This window comes from Corticium candelabrum, chromosome 12, assembly GCF_963422355.1.
Source record: "Corticium candelabrum chromosome 12, ooCorCand1.1, whole genome shotgun sequence".
NCBI lineage: Eukaryota > Metazoa > Porifera > Homoscleromorpha > Homosclerophorida > Plakinidae > Corticium > Corticium candelabrum.
Genome location: NC_085096.1, coordinates 6,729,788 through 6,742,258, shown reverse-complemented (window position 1 = coordinate 6,742,258; position 12,471 = coordinate 6,729,788). Strand labels below are relative to the sequence as shown.

The following is a 12,471-nucleotide window of genomic DNA, read 5'->3' as shown; positions in this document are numbered from 1 at the left end:
CATGTTATATTCTAGTTAGTCTCGCGTAGCCAGACCATAGCATAAAGAACAAGAGAGAAAACAAAAAGAAAGAACCAAATTAGACGCGACAGCAGAGAGCTGTAGTGATGATGGCAGCGCATCGAGGGCTGCAATTCAAACTGAATCTGCATGGGGCGAGGCTAGCTAGAGAGCCATGCATGTACTACGTATTAAACTCGAGCCAGTCTCTCCCCGCCTTCGTCAATCCACGGCGATGATTGACAATCCGGGGAATAAGTATAGCTAGACATGTAATGCTATTGTTCTCACTTTCTGTTTCATTTTTGACTGCTCTTGGTTACGTTCAACAATATTTAATTATACCATTACAGTGCTATTAAATGAAAGCGTGTTAATTGTGTGTGTGTGTGTGTGTGTGTGTGTGTGTGTGTGTGTGTGTGTGTGTGTGTGTGTGTGTGTGTGTTGTCGCTTTGATTAGTACCTCCGAGAGACTGGTAGTCTAAAACGCGGGCAACTGAACTACGCATGCAATGCGCTAGTTTGTGTGCAAAACTCGTGCCAGTACTCCAAGTCTAACTTATGGTGGTGTATTATTTTTGACACTGCATACAGGTAGCTTGCAACACCTCAGTGCATGCATGTTGTTAATTACTCGTAATGCAAATCGAGGGTATGCATACAAAAAAGCGTGGAACAGAAAGCAAAACTATAGGAAAACTTATCGAGCAAACATAGCATGTTGGAATGAGATCTTTGGTAAATATAATGTTGGTAGTCTGGAGACTAGCTGCCATGCAGCTCAAGACAATATGAAGGAAACAGAAAATAAACAATTACTATTCATGATACATATAGACAAGATGCTGTTTGTTCAAAATGTACAAATTTTTTTATTTATATTTAAAAAACAATGACAATTGTTCAGTATAGCCATGCATGTTTACATAGACCAAATCAGATTTTAGTCACTTATTAGCTAAGTACTCATGATAACAGTAACAAATTTCAGATTTTCTGACCAGAAACCAACAACTATTTGGAGCAGCCTAGACATGCAGAAATAATTAACCTGCTATGCAGTATAAAATCTATAGGCCAACGCTATTTCAACTTGCCAAAACATGCACCATCAGTAGAGGTGCTCAATACACTTCCAGTTACTGTACATGTATCCTCTAGTACAGAACAGATGTTTCGGATGCTCACAAGTTCCCTACAGTCGTCACAGTTGCAGCAGGTGAAGCTGTTCCTGTAGTTAATTAATATAGCCTCCTTATCTATTCCTGCTCTTCTTGCTAGTTATGTACACAGGAACTTTGGAAGAAAGACTACTAAAGAGAAACGTGCCAGCTCTGTGTAGCTTAGCCAATTCGTCTTCACTATTTCAGTAGCCATCTCTGATCATACAAAGGCAATCGGTGAGCTCAACCTGTCCTCACAAGTCCTGCATTCATATGCTACACAAATTTATTTAACATAATTCTAGGTACACGCAGTAACAAGTAAAGCCCGTATCTGCGTAGAAGTGAACGTCCTCCCACTGCTAGACCGATGACACAAGATCATTGCAGCAGCACCTTTTTTCCCATACAGGGAGAGCTCACAAATAGCTCTTTGCTATCAATGAAAGTTGAAAGAGAGAAAGGGCATAAACATACAAGTTGTCAAAGGCTGTACGTAAGCACTGCTTTAATGAAATATCAAGTTACTATAAAGTAGTTGAATGAGCGCGTACGCACGCAGGCACGCACACACACACCATCCCTGAATTGTTGGTGACTCATTACACTGAAGCAGTTTTACTACTAAAATATTGCATTTATATAAAACATTGCAATGGTAACTACAACTACAAGGTAATTAATGAAATTATCTATTCAAAGTAGATCTACTTATCCTTCTTCAATGCATGGTAGCTTAGGTCTCTATGCCAATCATCTGCTCGTTCTTTAGTATAGCATTGAATACGAACTCTCCTGGCACCAGATCGTACAGACAAGCAAAGACTGGTCACACTGTCATAACTTATAGCCATGATATCCACTAAGGGAAAGACACTGTCAACTCTTGCCTGAAGATTTTCCTGCACAATAACACACAAACTTGTATGTATGACCATGCAGACGTCATAAGTTGGTCATTTTCAAACTACCTAGTGATGCCAATTAATTTCAAGATACGTACTACAGATGCAGATGGATTTTTAGTCAAATCATATGTTAGTGCTTGAAGTTAGCAAATCATGCTGGTGTTTGAGCTGACTGTAGAAATATGTAAGAATGGTATGTGGTGTTGGTATCAGAGTACACTACTAAACATCCCAACAGTGTGTATCAACAAGAGTGACAATAACACAGTCTCATGCTTGCTGCATTATCCTCACATATTCCTTCATCTGTCATTTGATGTGGCTACTCAAGAACTGCTATACGTTGTACTAGTACTACCTCGATTATTTATACAGTGCAGTACAATAATTGTATGTACTCCATCTGCAATATTCTTTACGTAAAGATGACATAACAGAGGTAAAGCAATAGTTAAATTCGATAAAAATATATGAAGCCTAATGTTCAACAATGCACTAAGCTCTTGACCCTAGTAATAGTAATAAGTGTCTACATCAAGATATACATCGATGTGTGTGTGTGTGTGTGTGTGTGTGTGTGTGTGTGTGTGTGTGTGTGTGTGTGTGTGTGTGTGTGTGTGTGTGTGTGTGTGAAAGTCCTCTCACTAAACCCTCCAAGAGGGTACCCCATGGGATCTTGTATTTCCGGTAGTTCTCTGGCCAGGAGGAGGAATACATGCTAACTTCAGCCTTGGCAAGCTGAGGATGGTGTGAGACTAGGATGCGCTAGCCCAGCAAGCTGGTCATCTGACTGTGTATTTGCTACTACTCGCAGAATAGAGTGTGTTAAGCCAATGACCGCTCTTCTTGGCGAAAACTTCTGCGATGCCAAAGCCCACAGTGGGTATGACGGAATTCCAGGTGTGTGTGTGTGTGGTGTGTGTGTGTGTGTGTGTGTGTGTGTGTGTGTGTGTGTGTGTGTGTGTGTGTGTGTGTGTGTGTGTGTGTGTGTGTGTGTGTGTGTGTGCATACATGGCCATACACATGACACACATTTCATACACAGCACATTTAGAACATATACACTTGAAAGAAAATGACATCAGCATCGTAGTCATCATTAGTAGTCTATAAACAAGATATGTTTGCAAAGTTGCCAGACAATATAGTAACATTCACTCAGACTGTCTCTCTCCCAACTGGAAAGGAAGTTTTATTCTTTTTGCATGTAAATGACCAATTTGCAAAACTGTTCCCTTAACTTAATTAAATACCACAGCACACTATACCTCATAGACCATAGTATTATGTGCATACAATCGAGGCAAGACAAGCTGCAATTAAAGGGGGCTCTTCGGAACCCGACAGCCTCACATAGGTTTTTGCCTGTGTATACAAGACATAAAAGCTTAAAGATGTTTTTGTTAGGAATGGCCACAGAAATCAGCAAATAGTGAAGAAACCAGTGCAAAAGCAAACTGAGGGTTCCACATATGACTAACTCACCATAGCAAAATATTGTAACAAAGGGCTTGTTAGTCATAATACTTTCAATCTGGTACACTTCTTTAAACCACCGACACTTGGTTGTTCACTTCTTTCTGATTATTGTGTGGCTATTCCTACTAAAACACAATGCTAATTAGTGTTGTTCATTCCCTCTTTGCAAAGACAATAAATCGATTGTATGCATGCATTCTAGTGAAAGAGCAAGTTACTCTTGTAATAACCTACAGAAGTGTGTGCCTGCATGCATGCCTAGGGACTGCACCTAAAACAGGAGTGGGCATGGGCGATAAGATTGACGCTCAATTTCCTTTGCTTTCTTATAACTGGTGCTCTGGGTAGCACCTGGTACTACATGCATGTGATCACAAGGAATCCGGCAAATAAACCCTGTTGGATATTGGTGTTTCATTTGATGTCCTTAGAGTGTGGCTAATTATAGCCACAAAGCTTGAAACTCCAAACCACCTCAAACCACATCTTCTGCTGTCCATTTCACTTGCAGAAGCACTGCCAGCACTTGGCAGCATTTCGTCCGCTTGCATTACATATGGATTGGGTGATGATAAAAGCTGTAAAGTGCTGGCAGCGCATCTGCAAGCAAAAATAAATGGCAGAAGGCGTGGTTCAAGGTAGTCTGGAGTTTCAATACTTATAGAAAACTAGCTGAATAGCCCGTTCTCCACACGAGCAAATTGTTAGTTAATTAATATAAAGTTGTATGCAAAAGTCATTCTTGTGTACATGTGCATGTGTGTGTGTGTGTGTGTGTGTGTGTGTGTGTGTGTGTGTGTGCGTGCGCGCGCGTACGCGAAAATAAACCGGTGCTCGCTTGGCGCTCACTTGAATTTTTGTGACGCTGACTTTGAGCGCAATGCATATGCATAGCGCCAGGTACGTCTGTATCATCGCCGCCAGTGGGTAAAACTCCGAGGACAGCACACTATGGCTTGGCTCTAACTAGAGTCTGAAAATCTACAGCGACGGGAGGGTTTCAATTGGCAAGAGAGCAGCACCCTAACCAAGCATCTTTTCATCAGCATGCCAACGTTGCCATTTTGAAGCTAGACAAGTCGGACGGTGTAGCGTCGTCATGGCACTCAGCGCTAGCAACCGTCGGCATTATGTGCACTTCGTCTGTACGCTCCTGTGCATGTTAATTAATAATTGAGTCAATTATACCGAATATTACATCAATTTTTTACCGTTGGCTCTTCGTAGTAAAACGTCAGCGTCGTCTCGTGCAGTACGGTGCAGCGTCGCTTCCAGAGAGGCATCCATCGTGCACGTAGTTCTAGCCAGTCTTTCCTCAAAACTTTTTCTTCCATCGATAATAAAGAGAATAGACTCTAGACGTGTACGTACACGATCACTCTATTGATTGTTATCAACTAGGCAGTGTCACTGTCTAATTAGCAGTTCACTACAAGTCTGAACTAACATCGAATTGAGTACAGATAGCACAGAGATAGCATTGTCTAGGAATTGAAATAGATACACCCATCCATTTCTATATGTCTATTGCGCTGAGTAGTTAGCTGAGGCACATGAGTCATAGAAGTATTATGCCTCAGAACTCTACTAGAGCAATTTAGCTAATTGAAGCTGAATATATCTCTTTGTAGCTTCAATCCATTCACCAAACGCAATTCTGGTTAAATTAACTCAGGAGAGTAAATTTGATGAAGCTGATCTGAGCATCAAATGAAACATTGTACACCACAATGTAAAGCAAACTCAAGCTGAGAGTATGTAGCAGAATGTTGACCGAGCTTGTCTCACTAAAACAGCAATATCAACTATTATTCATTTGTACGCAATACATTTTCAAAATTAGCTTAGAGGTACAACTACTGTACATAGAAATTTCCAACAACAGTTCATTCATTATGTCTATTAATGATTCATTCCTCTTAATTGATATAAATTTAGGAATATAAACTAAACTGTTTTGTATAATTTAGATTTGTTGTTTTGCATACGTGGAATTACCTAAGCATTATTTCACTTAGAGAAAAATGCCACTTTGGTCATTGTGCCATTTCAAAAGTTGTCAGATAACATTTTTAAAGTATCAAAGTCACAAGTTATTTCATAAAACAGCAAACTATCACAATGCTCACTGAGTAATCCTAATCAAAACACAGTAGCAGCAGAGCAAATCACAAGTTGGGGTAGGGGAAAGAGCATGAGAACACCCCGTAGTACATGGACTATCACTAACATGTTTTGCTAGACTGCTAATTCTGTTTGCTTCCCATAATAAAAGTTGTGCTCAGATTTGAGGGCCGTGGCCGCTTCCCCCTCTGCATCCCAGCTCCACACCACTGAAATACATATTACAACATCTACAACATCAGTTTAAATAGATGTTGGATACAATCCGATGGTAGGCTACTGTCACAGCAAGCACGAGATTCTGACAAAAGCCATACTGCACAAAACAAGCAGCAGCATAAATCAATAACTCACATGTTCAAACAGCTACAAAAGATGAATAAAGAAGCACTAAAGTGCTAAATGTAAACCTTTAGGTGCTGGCTTAGGCTACAAAACAGCTGGTGCACACTGGCACATGCTAATCAACATGAAGAGTATGAGAAAGGGGTTGGACACATTCATCATATCCTTTAATGGGATGCTAATTAAACTATTAATAACAACAAGTCCATGCAATGCAATTGGCCATCCGTTGGTCTGGCTACAAAGGCATTAGTGTAACCCTCCTCGGTCAATTAGGACCTGCTACTAAAAAGCATTGAAAACTAAAGATAGTTTAATGATCGACGATGCAATAACAGATTTCTTGTATATTAAATGTACTTCCCTATCTAGCAGTACACAAATAAAAACTAGTAAACTCACATGAAAAGCAATTATTGTGGTATGTGCATTTGTAGTACTGTTCAACCACCATTTAAATCATTATATTAGGTAGTTTATAATAGATCAGTTGATATCACTTATCTATTTATAAGTTGAGAATCTACTGTTTTCGACAACTACAATTTTTTCGAGATTATCTATCAACTGCACTTTATCAATGCACGTTAGCCCCTCTTAATGCACACTAGGCTTGCGTAACAGAAAATCAAGAACACAGGTAATAGGAAACAGTGAATCCTTATTTCCCAAGAATTAGGAGACAGGCCTGGAAAAGGAATGTGAGAAAACTAGTACGGCCACTATGCCTCTTCTAGAAATTTGGATCTTCTGTATATTGGCCACTCCATTGCCGTTACTCTGGGAGGTAAATATATCATGGCCATAAACCTAACTATAACTCTACCTCTACAGATTAGGTACTGCTTAGTGAACACGGTGAAGCCCATTCATCTTGACATCTCGATAACAACCTAGCCTGCAAGCCAGGCTCTCCGGCGCTGTTGCTAAACAGAATGCACGTGAATCATGTGAGAAGGAGCCTTTAATGGAATTGCTCTAGCACAAGGAGAGCCTGGTTGCTCTTCAGAATAACATAGTGACGTACCACCTGGATCTGGTTTCCTAGGTTCAATAAATTAATTAAAGATTATTGGTTTGACAGTGGACCTACAATAAGTAGCAATTTGATCATCCAACTGGGAACTCCACTTCATGCACTTTTTTTCAGAACAAATTACATCCAAGTAGTTGACATTATTATTCGCCAATGGTACATACAACCCAGCAATTTATTCTGCAGTGTCATGACTCCCTTTAAGCATTCAGTTTCACACTCGTTGAAGACTAAGCAGGCTATGTACACCACCACGTGGGCCTATCCTAGTCAATCAGCAGCATGATAGTTTAGGAAACTGAGCTCATTTCTCTATGTAATTATTGAAAAACGTCATATGTAAGTAGAGTACTATACACAACACAAGTACGACTCAACTGTATTTCCTAAATTGCAAGGTTCACTACTGCTTTTCCATGCCTTAGATGTTTCCCGGAATTATTGTACAAAAAGAACTGTTTGGTAAGTTGAATGTACAGTCATATGCTCATTTTGATCAGTGCTCAGACTTACTAACTGTTAAGCTCCGTAACGAATACAATCATCTGCATCTGACATGGATTCAATGCTCATCTGCAGAGTTTAACAAGATGTAGGCCATACCACTGCATGGTGAAGCGTTGAGTGACAAGGAAAGAACTGACAGTTATTACAATGTTTGTCTACAGTACTAAACGCAATCAGGAAGGTCACTATACTGCTATGTCGTGATAGGATTCAAACCTGAAAATGAGGTCATTAGAAAAGCAACGCTGCTGGAGAATGTAAGTTTACCAGGCCAGGTACAGACCAAGTCCAGCCCAGTCCCAGGCCATTGCTGGGCCGACACTCACTTTGTCCAACAACAGCTTGCACTAGCTTTCACATCAAGTGTTCTTCATGGAGGACTATGTTGCGCTTCACTTAACCAAATACAATAACGCCAATTACTCTCAAGAGTTCTTCTAAGCAATCAAATTAACCTTATCTATGCCAAGGCACAGGATCCTGGTGGTACGTCACTATGACATTATCAAAAGCAACCAAGCTCCCCTTGCACTAGAGTGATTCTGGCAAAATCTCCCCCTCGTGTGCTTCACGTGCTGAACGTTCAGCGACAACATAGAAGAGCCTAGCTTGTAAGGTTAATAGGAACCCTACTCGGTATAATGGACAACTCATTCACTTGTTTCTCTGCTCACATTCTTTGGTGTCCAGCATTATTCATCTTTTGAAATTGACTGAGGTTATGCAGTAGGTCTAATGACTTACATTCCAATTTCCCTAAGATGTCAAATATGCTAAAAATAGGAACTGAGTACCAAGGTCAGTGCTTAAAATTAGTTTTCAAAGTTAATCGGCTGTATGGCCGGTAATGCCAGAAGTTAGCCGGTCATTCAATTTTTTACGAGTCGTCTAATTTAGTTAGTAATCAAAAGCAGTTAGTAATAAAAATTAGTAATCACTACTTTAATCAGCAATCAAAAACCAATCATTTGGGTAAAAATGACTGGGCAACTTTGTCCAGAGACATGGCACTCTAGCAATGAATTGAAAGGCAAAAAGTAAAACCAAAGTTTCAACAGACGTTTAGTATACTATAAGCTCATTAACTACTCATGTTGCATGTACCATAGCAAATCTTTTCACAGCATAACTACTGAACTGGTCCTATCATAATTCACTAAAAATGTTATAGCATTCATAGTAACAGAACAATGGCTAACTGTCCTCTCACAAGACTTAGATAAACATGCAAGGCTGCCCTTCTCATGCATGATTGAAGCCTGACAAACAAGGTAAAAGTTGGGCGGTGCTATAGATTGTTGATATGCAAATTTCAGAGGCCAACACATGAACAGAAACTAAATAGATAGTGCTACATAATGTACATAGCTAACATATTATACATTGTATCACATAGCTATGTAGACTATACACTTGGCGTTCATAGAGCTGGGATAGCTCTTCTTAACACTAATGACCTACAAAAGTTGACCGGTAATTAGCAGCTATCACCGGTCATTATCCAAATATGACTGGCCATTGACCGATGACCAGCAGTAATTTTGACCACTGAAGTTAGACTCAAGCCAAGCTCTCCATGCCCTGCTATTCTGCCGTATGTCGTACTGGACTGGAGAGAACTTAGGGTTAGGATTAGAGTTAGTTATGTCTCTCTGCTATAAAAGTGACATAGGAAAGAAAGAAGAGGCAAGAGACTGGCTTGAGTTAGGCTCAAGTGTCCAGCCGGTCATCTCCCCCCATGGCGGAGAAAGACCAGCTGGAGACATTCGCCACTCAACAAACCGCCGACTCTCTATCCTCCAATCAGAGTGCCGTTCAATGTTTGTGCATCCTCGATAGGGATGCGCGTCTCTATTGGCTCTTTGCTAATGTAATTTCGCTCTGACGTAAGTGCGTGTAGTCTCGACACGTGCCATCCAAGTCTACAAACAACATGTCGACTCTTTCCGGCTCTTCTCGTTGTCTGTCTCTCGTTCTAAGATCGCTAGACTCAAAGTTTACCACAGAAGCCAACCAATGGTCGACCGCAATGTACGCAAATCATAGCTCTGCACATCGCACTGCGTTGAGTGCAAATACCACGCTTTGTAGATGGTCTACTCGTTCAATGCATGCAACGTACGACACCCTAAGCTACTAGCAGTTGTTTTGTATGCGCTGCCTATTCCTCCAAGTACGAAACGGAAGACAAAGGAGAAGATGACATGCAGGTGTAGCTGACACGCTAATGAAATGTGATATCAGACGGTAAAAGCAATTGACTACTCAGTCACAAAGCCATTAGTAGAGAGCCAATAGCGACGGGCATTGCTATCAGCAGTTATTGTGAATACACGTGCATGCACAAACACTAACCAAACGTGTAAAATCCTGATTGGAGGATAGAGAGGCAGCGGTTTCCTTTGAGTGGCGAATGTCTCCAGCCGGTCTTTCTCTGCCACGGGGGGAGTGACCGGCTGGACACTCGAGCCTAGGCTTGAGTATGAAAGAAATTGACAAAAGCCATTTCATATTACAATGAAAACCGGATCAGTGTACATCTAATCTATTTTGTCTTAGGCATTTGTAATCTTTTCATTACTGTAGAAAACAATCCCTGCTGGGGAAACAATGTGAGATAAGAAGTTTGATGCTGACATGCATCAGACAAAGTGAAAATGCACGAGTCTCACACGTGTGATGGGTAAAGGCTGGTTCACAATATGCGACGGAGAGCAATCCGTTCCGTTCCGTCAAACCACATGAAAGACACATGAAAGATGCCGCTTGAGCCACATGAAGGATGGATTGCTTGATGAAGAGTTGATGAAGGGATAGAATCAATTTTATTTGTCTGGTCCAACAGAAGTTGGCAAACTGCAACAAGAAATGATTAGGTACTGTTACCCAATCAGCAAAGCGCAAAAACAAGGATGACATAGCACGCGAATGGTGATTAGTGGAACACAAGATACACGTATTGTAAACACTGCCTGAAGAGCTGTCCATCATGTCCATCATGTCTCTGTCGCATATTGTGAACCAACCTTACTTAAGAGTTGACAGGTCTGCCCATACTCAATAATGTGCATGCAGACCACAACATACTCAATAACTCAGCTCAAAATTTCACTCCCAGATAATTGGAGTGTGTATGCTTCTTGATGCTATGATACAACATGCACTTCAACATCAGTAATATACAATATATCTTGTTGAAGCTTACGTTCTGAAAAAAGACATTGTTATCTGGGATAGTAAGATGTGTAGAGTTGCTGATTTGCACTAAGAGCAGACTATGAGAATGTTTCTTGTGTGTGCGGTTACAAAATAACAAAGCAGACTATGCTGGAACAGTTCAACTAAACTACCAACTTTATATAAGACCAATTAAAAAGAAATCAATTAATCAAGACTGGTTGAGTTTGGATGCTGACCTGAACGAACTACTAAACAGTCTATGATTTGTTCTTGTATTTAGCTACTGATCAATCTACTGCTCGGGGCGACTATATGTACAACTGCTTATTATCCCGGACAAGGGTGCATCGTTTCAGAATCAAAGCATTTACAGAATAGCAAATTTAGTAACCCATGCTTGAATAGTAACGCATGTTCTAGGATGATTGACAAAATAGTAACCCATGCTCAAACAGTAACTAACCCATGAGTCACTATAAGCAACCTAACGAACGAATGTCTGCACAATGCAGTCTTGGAGCTCGAAGGCAATGCACATGGTCACCGAAGTAGTTTGGAATATGGTAGCTGCGAAGAGGTCGTTCACAATTAAAGAGAAGTGGGCAGCCGCTTTGGAAGCCAGCATGTCATCCATTCAAGCTGTTGCTCGAAAGTATAACATAAGACAGACAAAACATTCGTCAATGAAAGCATACTCGGGATATTCTCTGTTGAGGAGGATTAAAACAATAGTAAACACATGCTCAAATAGTAACCCATGCTCTGAGATGACTGAAAATAGTAACACTATTAAATATGTGTTTAATGTAATTGTTTTGCGTATGCTGCGTACAGTACCCTTGCTTAATTATTTATCTTGTGTGATAGAGTTTGATTCTCAAATACACCATAGTACCAGTAACCGTAGGTTACTACTCTCAGATATTACATCACCTCTGTTTACAGGACTGATATGTAAATAGGTTTTTCATAGCATCAAGAAGAATACGACTAGCCCCAATTAGCTGGGGTGCTATTGCATCAATGATCCAATAAGTCAATACTTTTACCTCAAATGACGATCATTTCTATTTATTCCAATCAATTAGTATCCAGAACCTGTACAACTATTGCGTCGTGTAAACTGGGGCATACTGCTTGAGTATTGCGAATTGACAACTTGTGTCCACTAGACGCGAAGGCTACGTGTTGCGCTGAACAACGCTACGTACACTCTTCTCTGTTTTCAAGACGACCTACACAAACGCTACTGAAAAGGCATCGTCCAGCTACAGAGTTCTGCATACTTACCGCCACGTACGTAGCCGTTTGCTTTAGCGAAGTGGCAAATTTCACGTACAGTATTGAAGCTGTACAGGATATGTGGCATATAGTTATCCGGGCGTTTATTCGGGTGTTTATCCGGGCGTTTAGCCGGGAGTTTATCCGGGCGTTTGGAAGTGGGTAAGATGGCGGCGCCCACTCCACGCTTGTGTTGGAAGTTTCTCAACTTGTTTGATTGGCCGCAGTTGTCAACTAAGATCGGCGATCAGTTGTTTTGTAATTTAATGCATTTGCGGGCCATTTGCGCTGTATGTATGTGGTGGTAGTAGTTGCGCATGGTACAATTTGTACATTCCGGCTGCCAGATTATTCTGGTCTTAGTGGGTTGCGGCCTCGACAGTAATTAAGCTATGTGGGTGTAGTGGCTCGTCAGACAGTTCTATTTCAGTGCAACACTACGCTAGTC

General features: G+C 40.8%; 1 protein-coding gene and 1 long non-coding RNA gene across 2 annotated transcripts in view; both read right to left on the bottom strand.

Annotated features, from left to right (window-relative positions):
* The window catches only part of LOC134187685 (lysosome membrane protein 2-like), a 6,374-nt gene extending 4,997 nt beyond the window's left edge, over positions 1–1,377 (bottom strand). Inside the window, exon 1 of the mRNA XM_062655838.1 lies at positions 1,330–1,377. Within this exon, the coding sequence (XP_062511822.1) occupies positions 1,330–1,377 (48 nt within the window). The remainder of the gene's footprint in view (positions 1–1,329) is intronic.
* A 3,513-nt stretch (positions 1,378–4,890) lies between these two features.
* LOC134187998 (uncharacterized) lies at positions 4,891–12,124 on the bottom strand. The gene is made up of 3 exons (XR_009971224.1): positions 12,033–12,124; positions 11,792–11,977; positions 4,891–5,337 (listed from the first exon to the last, which is right to left on the bottom strand). It is a non-coding gene; the product is annotated as an uncharacterized LOC134187998 (long non-coding RNA).
* Between the last annotated feature and the right edge of the window lie 347 nt (positions 12,125–12,471).